Here is a 12,789-nt window from a genome sequence, read left to right as displayed (position 1 = left end):
GAGACGACAAAACGAGTGTTAAGTTAGAACGGATGGAGTTGTTGCTACCATTGTGATGATGCATATATGCATATGAGTACTCTCTCTAGTTATTACTAGGAACAATTAGCGTTATTCCACCAACAATGGTAGTATTCCCTTTGTGCGTGGTTCAAAACATGTGTGTATTAATAACTGGAGGGAGTATGTAATGTAACAGCAGTGCTACATGATCCTAGCCCGCAATACTGGTTTCACGGGTGACCATAGCAAAGGAAACTCACGGTCGATTTCTGGGCCCACCCACGTAACTCCAGTCCCCAGCCCTCCTCTCTCTCAGTTTCCCCTATTTCTTTTCTCGTTCTTCCCCAGATCCGCCCCCAGGGCGAGCGGCCCGACGCCGGGCTCCGATCTCAGGGAAGCAACGCGGCAGGGAGGTGCGGCGGCGACGACGGGAGCCCTGCGGCGCTGGGAGCTCCGCCCCTAGCGAGCCTTCTTTTCTCTAGATCCAGCGAGCGCTGGGGCCGGCGGCGCTGGGGAGCTCCGCCCCCCAGGTGAGCGGCGGCGGCGCTGGGAAGCGGCACAGCGGGGAGGCGCCGCGAGCCGGCGACGCCGGTGGTGGGGAGGATGCGCCGCCGCCGCCGGTTTGTTTTTTTTTTCTTTTTTTTCATACAATTTTTTTTTAAAAAAAATATTAGCCGAGTTTTTTTATTTGGATGTACATTTTTTGTTCTTCCATTCGTTAAATTTCTCTCTGTCAAAATTTTTCTCGTAAATTTTTTTTATCTCACCAATTTGTTTCTTGAATTTTTTTCTACCCACCAAATTTTCACTTGAAAATTTTTTTGACTCATAAAAAATGTCTGAATTTATTTTTCTCAGAAAACGACAAAAAAGTTTCTAAAAACGGAAAAAAATATTGTCGGAAAATCGACCGTACGAACGCCTCCCGTACGGTTGACCGTAAATTAGCGTGGCTCATCCTAGCCCTAGGTGTATCTGTGTATGCATGCCACGATATGTATACATAGTAACTCCAACGTACAGGGGCGGATACAGGAGGGGGGCTAGGGGGGCTCAAGCCCCCCTAAGCTCCCCTAATTACATGTAAAACACTGTAGCAAAGTCTCAAATCACCATTAAATCTTCACACAAATCAACATTTCTATTGTTTCAGCCCCCCTTGTCTCCCAACGTGCATCCGCCACTGCCAACGTATACTAATTAATATTGCATATTTGCATTCCATATATATTACAAAGCCTACGCCCTCCTAGGAACCTAGAACGTAACTGATGATGCCTCCTGCTCGACCTGTCGCCGAATCTCCCTGTTGAAGCGCGCGATGAAATCCTCCACCCTCCTGTTGAGCTCCTCGTCGCTCAGCTGCCAGTACTCGCTCTCCTCCTCTGCCGGCTTGCTGCCGACGGTCGCCGATCGCCGGAGCCCACCTTCCCTCGCGGCCGCTGCTTCTTCCACCGGCAGGCTCCTGGTGCTAGTGATCACCCTTGCCCATGGCTCTGGCTCTAGCGGCTCGGCTAGCGCTGAGCCCTCCTCGATGGTCGCCAGCGGGATGACCTCGATGACGTCTTGTTCTTCTCCCTGTGCCTCCGCTTCGACCGTGCTGTTCTTGAAGGTGCTTTGCTCGACGACTGTGATCTCATCTTCCTTCCCTCTCTGCTGAATGGGATGGTTCATCTCGGCGCGAAGGGGCTCACTCCCTGCACCTTCTTCTTCGTCGTCGCCTCCTTCCATCAACGAAGGCAATACATGGTGCACGGAGTAGCTACTCGCCGCCGCGCTCCCCGCCTCTCCTTGGACGACGCGCCCACCGTTGATATCCACATCCACGGTGGGTGGCTGGTCCTGGTCCTGGTCCTGGGCCGCCGCCGCCACCGCAAACGACGGAACCACCGCGTCGCTGCCGATGATGCCCGCCTGCACGGCCACCGGCGGCGGCTGGCCTGCCGACGCGCAGGAGAGGAGTCGGCCGTCGTCACGGCAGGGACCATCACCGTCGTCGTCGGCGGCGGCGGGCCTGAAGAGGAGCGCGCCGGCGTCGGCGGAGGTGGCGACGATGGCGGCGATGACGCAGTTGGACATGAGGAACCAGAAGGCGGTGTCCCCCGCGAGCGCGGCGGGCGGCGGGCGCAGCAGCGACACGTAGAGCAGCGGCAGCGAGGCCACCAGCGCCGAGACGGAGGCCCTGGCGACGGCCTGCCGCCGCGGCAGCGCGCCCGCCACGGCAGCGGGGAGCATGTCTAATTGTCTATCTCTATCCACGTCTCGGGGTTAATGCCACCCACACCGCGACCTGATGAGCTTAGCTTGCAGGTGTTTCTTGTGCGCGACTAGGTGTGCGTGTGTGTCGTGTGGTGACATGTAGCTGTCCTATTTATAGGGGCTTTGTCTAGGAGTTGCAAAGCTGCTGCGTGGTGTGATGTGATGTTGTTTAGCTTAATAAAACAGTGGCGTGCTGGTTTTGTCGTCGTGCTCGGGGGGGTGCTTAATAGTTAATGATATGATGATGACGATTAGCTGGAGCAGCTACCGTGCGTGCGTCTGGACTCTGGAGAGAGTGCCAGTGACCTCTCTGCCCTGTACAACAAGCAGTGTGTTCATCACGTTGCGGCGGCACGCAGCCGTGTGCCGGTGTGGTATGCATGTCTACGTGCCATGAGGCGGAGGGCAGGGAGGGAGCTCGTGTGAGGTGTGACCTGCGGGCCGCAGGGCAACCCGGGCGGATGTTTCGGCGAAAACTGAAAAGGCTATAGCTAAGGCTCCGGCGGCGGTGGCCGCGACGCAAGCCACGCCGTACCATGCGCGTGCGCCGGCGGCGGGGCCAGCAGCCACGAATATTGGTGGCGCATCTGCGTGTGCCGGCGAGCTTGGGTTTGGTCGCAAACACGCGACACATTTGTTGGATCGACGCGCGGGACGATGACTGAAAGTTTAACAGCCAGCTTGCATACTACTAGTATACAGTAGCATTCAGGCTCAAGGTATGTTCTCGAAAATCGAGCAAATTACGAGCCTTCAGTCTTGGTGATCGGGACATTTCAGACAATCGGAACGAAACATCTTCAGAGCTGGCATGAAAAAAAAAAAGACAATCATTGAACAGAACTTGGATGTTACACCACGTTGGCTTTCGAGAAAACCGAGCAAGCTACTCACACACTGATTGCATCGTTAGCATACACGACTACACACGTACGATCATCGGGGCTCCATCATACAGGAACCGCGCGTCCACAGTCACAGAAACCTCGTTGGGACCAGACCAAACACCTCAGACCACCTGGCCCTGCAGAGGATCTTTGCTCCCAAGAATACTAGAGCCTGTGACGTCGTTCTTGCCGTTAACTACTCTCTGCCCGGAACAGCTAGCTGCACGCAGCCCGTCCAGCCGTGGCCGCCAATCGGAGCCCTGTGCGGCTCAATCAACCGGCGGCACTGATGGCGCTCAGGGCCGCCACCTGGAGCGCAACAGAGGAGCCTGTCTGAATTATGCTGCGACTGCGAGGGCGACTGAAATGAAAACGCCAGGCTCAAACTCTCCAGCAGAGCTCGAGGGAAATGATTCTGCCACGATGATTGCTGAGACAGCTAAGGGGAACGACCAACACCAAGTCCACATAAACTCATGGCTCAAAACTACACCCATCGACCTCTTTTTTCCCGTTGCTCGCTGCAAGTTTCATCGACATCGAGCATGAGCTCGTGTTCCCAACCCAACAATAGTTGGGAAAACGCTTGTGGTGAGATAATGTGTGGATCATCATGGGAGCAAAGACCACGCGTGGATTGTGTTGTCCTGACACGAGGATCAGCGTGTGCACCCAGGGCCCAAGCTATGATAGCTTCAGATTCCAGCACCGATGATGTCTCTTAGCTTTGTCCTTTCTCGTGAGGCGAAATCATGGGGTCATCCTTCAGTCAGCAAGAACCATGAGTATTGAGTAGTATTATGTCCTTAATTAACTTCACCGTGAGGTTACTGTGTTTGTTATTGAGTACTCCCTCCGTTCCAAATTGTAATTCGTTTGACTTTTTTTACATCAAATTTGGTCACTCGTCTTATTAAAAAATTTGTTAAAATGTCATCTCTTTTATTTTATGTTCTGTTTTATTGACAAAAAAATTTCAAGAATAACTAAATTTGACTATGTTTGCACAAATTTTTTGAATAAGATGAGTGATCAAATTTGGAGTTAAATAAGTCAGGAGGGAGTAATCTAGAAAACTCCGTAGCCATTATCCGATGTTCGTCCTTTTTTCTAAAGATGACAAGGATTCAAATACTCACTTGCGCACATACGCACACTCTCCTACATCAAATTACACATGCACACACTACATTTGTGAGCATATTTAAGATATTGGACCAGATATCTTAATGTTGGTGAAATCATGACATGAGCCGTTGTCAACGCCACCTACCACTGTAAAATAATATTTTTACTTCTAAAATAAATTTTGAAATTATAAGAACTCGTGACGAGACGATCCCAAATCTGGATGGTTTCACCACAAATCTGCTTGCTTAATTACATCTTCAACATGCACATCTCCCTACATGGCAAAACGGAAATGGGCAATAATTGGATCAAAGCCAAGCTTGGCAAAAAGCCAATCAATTGGTATTGAAGTAGATAGAATCTCAAAAGGAAAAGTAACATACTAATCAACCCTGATCCGTGAGTTTTAACCTTGTCTTAGGCTAATCCATTCCATTAGAAATCACTGGAAGTTTGATGTGCTTCACGCCTTCACCCAAACTCGGTTGATTTCCTCGCTACAGGTGGAAAAAAGCTGCTCGCACAGCTATTCACGTCGCCATGATTAAAATTTGACGACCAACTAGTTGATTGCCTCGCAAGTTACAATGATTAGAGAATGACGGCAGGGGTCGGAAACAAAGTGGAACATCAATATTTTCTTAACTAAGAAATACTCCCTCTGTCCTGAAATGTAAGTCATCCTGGGAGTGTTTTACTATGTACAGGTTCATAGAATGTTCAATAAATATGGGCATACAGTTTGTCTAGATTTAGAGAATGTTCAATGAATCTGGTAAAATGCCAGAATGACTTACATTTCAGGTATACACTTTCATTTTTTCCGAAAAGGAAAGATTAACCAGCTAGCCGCGCAGGATACGCGCGCTGTTCATTGTTAAATGTTAATAACTTGATGAGTCAAAAAAAAAACATGTTGCATCAAGGTCCGAACGAAAGCTGCGTTGATCATCCGGCTCTGTCGTTAGTGATCTGATACAAAAAAAAAGAGAAACTATACTAAAAAAAGGAGAGAAAATGATGGGCAATCGGGCGACAAAGTAAACTTCCACTATCTGATTCTGATCGGTAAGATTAGCGCATCCGAGTACTACAAATTGCATGTTTAAAAAAGGCAGTTCTAACTTCTCCTAGTACAAAGTTGCGGTTTGTCCCGTCCTCTTGGTCTTGTATGTCTATCCCTTCTTCCCTTGCAAGCATGGGGTCCATTTTGTTTCGCCACGTGGGCTGTGGCCCGCTGCCGCAGTGGGAATATAACGGCGGTGAGCTGGCACATAGGTGCTCGGCGCGCACACGTGACGTACGTGGATGTCCAGCGTTACTTCCCAGTGAAGCCGGGCCGCCTGGGGTGCCAACTGTCTCGACGCCGTCGCCCACGTCATGCGGATTAATTACTTCTGGCTTAGTTTCCTTCAAAATTCCAAAATTTTATAAAAATTTTCGTCGCATCAAATTTTTAAACGCGTGCATGAAATATTAAATGTAGTTAAATAAAATAACTAATTATATAGTTTGTCTATAATTTGCGAGACGAATTTTTTAAACCTATAGTTTGCCTATAATTTGCGAGACGAATTTTTTAAACCTACATAATCCATGATCGGATAATAATTATCAAATAAAAACAAAAATGCTACAATATTTTATACTTAAAACTTTATGCATCTAAACAAGAGCTTAGTAGCTCGAGTGAACTGAGGGGGTCTAGGCTTTGGAGTCAACATGTGCAACAGGTCGTCCTTCGAAACGAAAAAAAAAGCATGTGCGACAGCTTACTATTTTTTTAGGGGAGGCTGGCTTACTCTTTTTTTTTTTTTGAGCAAAAGGCTGGCTGGCTTACTATTACTCGGTCCCTCTTATAATGGGCCTAAACCTCCTTCCAAGAAGGCCTATGTGGGCCTCCATGCGAGTTGTGAGAACGGGCCACTTGCTATTTGTGCGAACAGCCCACCTGAGGATAGGATGGCGCGCGAATGGATGGTGCTGGCTGCGGGCGCGACTATGCGTGTTCGGGTGATAGTACCCGGAACCATCGCCTGAAGTGGAGCAGAGAGCGGATGGTGCTTTAGGCTGAAAACAGGTCCAATTATTTAGACATACTATTTTTTAATAAGTGGAGAGATTCTGTGCATGTAAAAGAGGACAGAGATGATGATGTTGATAATGTGACTCACGTGCATTCAAATTCCAAACTAAAAAAACTATAGATATTAAACCGTGCATCCAAATTAAATTTGAATTATACAATTCTATTTTTTATGACAAGATCTTAAAAACAAGATCACACATGCCTATATTTTGCACGATATTTTAATTTTTTTTCAATTCTCGATTATTAATTTCGGCAACTGGGAACAAATATTTTAACAACACGAACAAATAATTATGTCTACGAATAAAAAAATTAAACATAACGAACAAATAATAATATACAACGAACATAAATATTACACATAACGAACATTTAATTTATAGAATAAATAATAAAAATGAATATCACGAACAAATGAGTCAACATCACGGGACAATTTAATCTACAAGGAGAACAAATAATTTGACATTGTGAACAAATAGATATACACAGACACATAATTGTTCGCTATGTGACTGCTATATAGTATGTTTCAATAAGTTACCGAATCACCGAATAAGGACTAAGAGCACCACGGATCATCCTCAAATTATGCTATAATAGCAGCAACAATGAGCTAGTCGCCCACTATTAGTGGTATATGAGTTATGTGTCAAAAAACAAAAAGAATCAAAGGAATATATTGGCAAAGGTACTACTTCTCAATGGCATGTATAGATAATTTTTCTCACACATCTTATTAAGTTTGAGGAAAAAAGGCAAAACTAGGGAAGAATAGACCAAGTGGGGAGTGGTATGACGCCACCAGTACTGTCATGCATGCCTAATTATAATTTCAAAATAAACCTTTGAATATCTTTGATACAAGATAATTGCCTTTAACAACCTACAAATATTCAATAAGAAGATGAAAAATAAATAATACTCCGTATATGCACATTAGGATTATTTCCATATCAGAGGACCAAACAGATTATAGAATAATTATCTACATTTGGATTAAAAATAAAGTAAAGAAGGAAGAAAGAAATAAGAAAGAAAAAACTTAGAAAAGAAAAAAAAGAAAGAGAAAAAACTCTAAAGCTTGGCATGCATGCAGTATGTGTAGCGCAGCCAGTCCAAACTACAACAACCTATGCGTAGCGCAGCCAGCCCAAACTACATGCAAACGGACTGCTAGTTGGGCTGTTAAAAATTTATTGGGCCGATTTTTCATGATAGTGGCACATCTGATCGCTTCCTTTCGGACGATGGATAATGATTTTGCAACGCGCAGACGTATAGTCGCAGCGGCTGGCTGCTCGTTCGCTCTGCGGCCTCAGGCCCACACGCGGCCTCCCGGTCGGAACAGCGCACACGGTCGACCTGCCTGGCGGCTGGCGCCTCGCCATGCCACAGCTGCCGCGGCCGCGCGCGCTCAGCCATCGGCAGCCGGCAGGTCGCAGAGGCGGGGACGGGGAGCGCAGGGGAGGGGATCACCGGATCAGATCAGGCTTCAAGCCGGAGGCCGGAGGAGGGGGAGCGAGCAGCGAGGTCTCGCGCGCTCGGCCTGCGTCTCCTGGCCTCCTGCCCCGTGCTCTGCCCAGTCTGCCTGCCTGCCCGTACCCCGCCTGCCGCCCACTACCACTAGCACCCTGCGCCGGCACCGCGCTGCCGCGACGCGATGGCCGGCCACACTGTTCGTCTGCACCCCCAACCCTGGCCCTGTCCTGCCCCGGGGGCTCTGCTCCCCCGCTCGCTCCTCCGCTCGCCACGCCTTTTCACGCGCACGTCTTTGACCGGGCCGTGGGGCCGCGGGGGGCGCGCGGGCCGGATGCGTGGGTCAGCTCGCACAGTGCCGGCCTTGCCGAGCCATGCGCTACGACTGGCCTACTGCTGGCGTTTTTTATTTTTTATTTCCGTTTTTTACAAAAATATATTTTCGATATGGAAATTTACAGAAATATACCCCGACCGCCCCGCTGCCAGGCGGCCGGGACCTGGCCGCCCGGCTGCTGGGGCTTACCTGCAAAAAAAGACGAAAACAAATTGCAGACAGGTCCCTGGGAACCGGCCGCCCGGCAGCTGGGCGGCCGGCCTCCCAGGCCGCCCGGCTGCGAGGCGGCCGGAATTTTTTTTGTAATTTAGCCTTTTTCGCGAAATAATTTAACATATGTGCCCTTTTTGTAACTTTTTGCAGAAATAGACCCTGGGGGTGGGCGCTGTAATATGTGGCGCCGAGATAACACGTCTTGGCGCCACAGATCACGGTGCCGAGGTGCCACGTACGCACAAGCAATCTAGTGAATCTTCGAACTTGCCTTTAATTTTTTCGGACATTTTCAGCAGACTAGAATATTGGGAACTACACATCAAATATAACAGTAAGAATTAAGAACTAAAAACTGCATTACACAATATAAACCATAAGAATTACATCATAATACAACATTAATGAAACACACATCAGACATGCAGTGGCATGGCAGAACCCGTTGCAACTACGGTAAACAGATTCTGAACTAAGCTAACATGCCTTAGATAATTTAGAAAAACACAACCAACACAACGATACAGCATGTGACTAGCAATAGGTAGTCCTAGTAGCCGTACCCCCACGTAGCAAACTGTGTTGAGCCTTCTCCGCAGTATCCACCCATTGCAGGTGGTGCAGGCGGTGGTGCCGGAGGGGCAGTGCCCTTCTTCTTGTGACAAGGGCAGTTACAGTAAGGAATAGTGCATGGTTCATCTTGTGAAGCGGCAGCATTGCTGGTATCATCATCTTCGTCGTCTTTGTTACCCTCGCTCAATTCCTCGTAATGGTTTACCTTGCATTCCAGATCAAAGATCTTTATCTGGAGGTACTCGATGAACTCCTGAACTGAATCAATTGGTGCAGGATCTACCCATCTGGTAAAACCACAGTTTTCTGGAGCATCTGAAGACTGTAAAATAAATTTCATGTAAGGTATCTCAACGAAGATAAAGAAATAAAACAACCGAGTATTACCCATGTGTGTGGGCATTTGAAGAAACGCCGACTGCCATCCATCCCGTCGGTGCACATCTGCACTAAGCAGTCTTCACCATGTCTGTATTTTGGCCACGGTTCTCTACGGTTATCGTATTGTCGTAGAGGAGTTTCATTGGTAAAATCACTCTTGTGCTGTGGCGGAAACTCAAACACTGGTTCCGGAAAGGAATCAGGTCCAAGAGGCCCCTCCCATATTATGGGGTCTCCCTTTCTTCCATCTTTTCCTTTCCCAAAACCGTAGTAATTCTTCCCGCTAGACCCACCTCCAGACATTGGGTATACAATGAGCTTTGTTGTTTGAGTGCTGCTGGGAGTTCACAAACTTCGGAGTATTTATAGGCGCACAAAGGTCTGATACCCGGAGTGTGGAGTGTAAATGGACCTGAAAAGCCTACATGACAACACAATGAAGAGGCTAGCTGACCGAACACTGAAAAGGCTAGATTCAATTATCGAACTGACTACTCGATGCATCTCTGTGCATGCAGAGCATCTAAGTGCATGCAGACTCACAGCACTGCATCGCTGCCGCTCGGTCGATCGTGCCTAGATGTCGCCTTCCCCACTACATGCCACAGACCTTCGCTGTAGAATGACAGTTCCGTCGTCCTTGCCCGAGACTGCTTTGAATGTGAGCTGGTTGTGGTTGCCGTTTTGTCACATCTTTTTGAAATGGTGAAAGGGCACTATTCTGTCTGGGCAAACAATGCGACATATGCGAAACCCGTGATCGCCGTGCGGAGCGGTAGCAACCTGTGATCTCGTACTCGCAGATAGATACACTATGGTCCCTATTTTGAGCTATACGAGTGTGTCACGAAGTTTACTCTGTATGCGGTAGTCGTCATCATCGTCGGCGGGATCTCGGCCGCTAACTCCTCCCGCAACTAACTTGTCCTTCATTAAATCACGGAAAAAATTCGCAAGAGATTCCCTTATTTCACGAGCATTGTGGAACCCACAAACATAACAAGTTCACATCAATAATATCTATAGAAACAAATGACAAGTAAACTACCACAATCATAAACAATCATAATCCGAACAGTCGAGACAGTCCATACTGTCGCCGGAGAAACAAGTGCAAACAACTAACGACCCCTACCATTCCGACCTCTCTTACGTTGTGCGTGTACGTGATCTGTAGGGTAGCTATGACGTTCCGGTGGCCCCACGTTTCTGGCAGGACGGTGTAATTGAGCCAGAGGTGTATGCAAGCTGGGATCATCGTCCTGGGCAGGCGTAGCAAACAACCGTGTAAACTCGTCCAAGGAGGCCGTGGCGTTGTCTTCAGACCACCCTACAGATCACAAAAATTTTTTAAGTAACATTCAAAAGGTGAATGCAATTCCGTACAAATTGTTGTACGTACCCTGTGTTGGAGGAGGTGGTGGTGGTGGATAGGAAGAAGCTCCTTCATATCCTCCTGGTGACGGCATAGGGTGATACGAAGACGGGCCCGCTCCAGTGAACTGTTGTGATCCTGAGTATAAATAATAACGTATGAGCCTTCGACCATAAAACATAAGCAAATAAAATTATGCATCACATATTTACCTAAAGTCCATCCAGCATGTGGCATAGAGGTAAACGGGGTTCCATGAAATGGAGCCCCTTGCGAGGCACCTGGCCCTCCATAGGGCTGAGAACCGGGGTACCCGTACCCTGTGTGGAGTCGTATTTAAATAATGCATATAAACATACGGATCGGTAAATATCACACCATACCTTCTGCCTGTCGGTGGTATAAGGGAGGCTGCTGCCATGCGGGACCACAAGGAACCGACGTCGACGCTTGCGACGATCCGTAGGAATCCTCGTACTCCGTCCGCGTACCAAAGGCCTGAAGCATACCTCGGGCTCTATCACGTTGAGTGGTCCAGGCCTCGAGTTGTGCCGGCACACTTATCGTAGACCCGCCATGAATCCTCATTACATTCAGTGAGCAATCTAATTCAAGAAGCCTGCATGCCTCGAACTGCAACCAAAAAAACTTAGCATACAAATATTAAAAGATCGAAAATGCCGTCAACATTTACTCACCGCCCCAGCTAATGCCTCATCCCTGTGTCGTGCATAGCAATCCTGCGAAGGCGCAACATGCGGCTGTGGATGAATGTCAACATACGTCAAACGACAACGAGTCTTCGGTTCGTACCAGGTCAGGTACGCCCAAAACGAAGGCTCAGTGTGTGGACCGGTATCCTCAGCCAACTGCTCGTCTGCATCATCCCACGCAGCCACCCATGGTTGTAATCGAGTGACCCACATTGTCGAGAAAGGATGCCCAGCCCTTGATAAACTGCACGTTAAATAGAAATTAGTTTCACATTATTAGTACATGGGTGCTCATACATTTTTGTTACCTATGATCGTAGCGCTGAACACGATCCAACGCTGAAGACACAGGAAAAGACTGGCGTCGACCGAACTGCCTCATGACTCTATCCGGGCAGTGGGCCTCAACAGCAACGTCGTACACCAAAGCTGTAGTAGTCATCCATAGGACCTGGTCCTGTGTGCACACCGAAGATATCACAAGTGGTGCACGTACGGCTATAGCCGAAGGACTGTATGGCTCCCACACAATGTCTTCTGGGGTCAATCGATCAAATTCGGCAACAAACTCAGGATAAGACCGCCGGGTCTGTACATGTGCCCATGTTTTCTGCAAAAATAAAAATTATGTGTCCATAAGAAAGATATTGAGGGAACAATGTATGACCATAGTACGCATAGAATGTAAATTTTAATCGGGTCCATACCTGTCGAGAGTACCAGAGAGTCCCCATGGTGTGTCTGTCGTCCTTCATGTCACCGTACATATCCGGCGAGTACGGTGACTGGTCAATCATGGGACGACCGATCGCAATCCTCTCGTAAGACCAAAGCTGTAGCAGAATTAGGCACCCCGTTAGGACAGCATTCCTATCATTCTGCCGTGATGCCTTACAGAGTCCACGATATGTGCATGCAAGAGCCGCTGAACCCCAACTATATAAGGGTATGGCATCCTCATCTGCATCGGTGATCTCCTGTGCGTATGGCAGAAGCACCCTATCCACACAGTGCCCGTGTGAGTTGTTGAACAGGATGTACCCAAATAACCACAGCAGGTATGACTCGAGTGATCTAGTCACGCTGTAGTCATCAGCATGGGCTGCCAACAGATCCGGCTGCAATGAAGTACGAACATTGAGAATAAGAAACACATGACTTATTTCAAATCCATAAAATACATCAACACATCATTTTGTACGAAATTGTACCTGAAACTGTAGGAGCCATGACTTGGAAGGGCCTTTCGACTGTGGGTGCTCATTGAAATCTTCAGGATCAATCGTGGTGGCAACACCTGCAAAACGTTCCTCAAGATCCTCCAGTCACGTAGAAGGTACCACGCG

General features: G+C 48.1%; 1 protein-coding gene and 1 long non-coding RNA gene across 2 annotated transcripts; both read right to left on the bottom strand.

Annotated features, from left to right (window-relative positions):
• Positions 1-1,127: 1,127 nt before the first annotated feature.
• Positions 1,128-2,357, bottom strand: LOC120691749. The gene has a single exon (XM_039974930.1). The coding sequence runs from the start codon at positions 2,236-2,238 to the stop codon at positions 1,261-1,263; it is 978 nt and encodes a 325-aa protein (XP_039830864.1). The 5' UTR covers positions 2,239-2,357; the 3' UTR covers positions 1,128-1,260.
• Positions 2,358-10,352: 7,995 nt separating this feature from the next.
• LOC120687579 lies at positions 10,353-10,820 on the bottom strand. Its single transcript, XR_005680784.1, has 2 exons — positions 10,758-10,820; positions 10,353-10,685 (listed from the first exon to the last, which is right to left on the bottom strand). It is a non-coding gene; the product is annotated as an uncharacterized LOC120687579 (long non-coding RNA).
• Between the last annotated feature and the right edge of the window lie 1,969 nt (positions 10,821-12,789).

Source organism: Panicum virgatum, chromosome 9N, assembly GCF_016808335.1.
Source record: "Panicum virgatum strain AP13 chromosome 9N, P.virgatum_v5, whole genome shotgun sequence".
In the NCBI taxonomy this organism is placed as follows: Eukaryota; Viridiplantae; Streptophyta; class Magnoliopsida; order Poales; family Poaceae; genus Panicum; species Panicum virgatum.
Note: the sequence above shows the minus strand (reverse complement) of the source record. Positions and strands in the feature narration are given on the sequence as shown.

Excerpts from the sequence above, each read along its gene's own strand:
- LOC120691749 (XM_039974930.1), bottom strand. The coding sequence starts at position 2,238 with ATGCTCCCCGCTGCCGTGGCGGGCGCGCTGCCGCGGCGGCAGGCCGTC.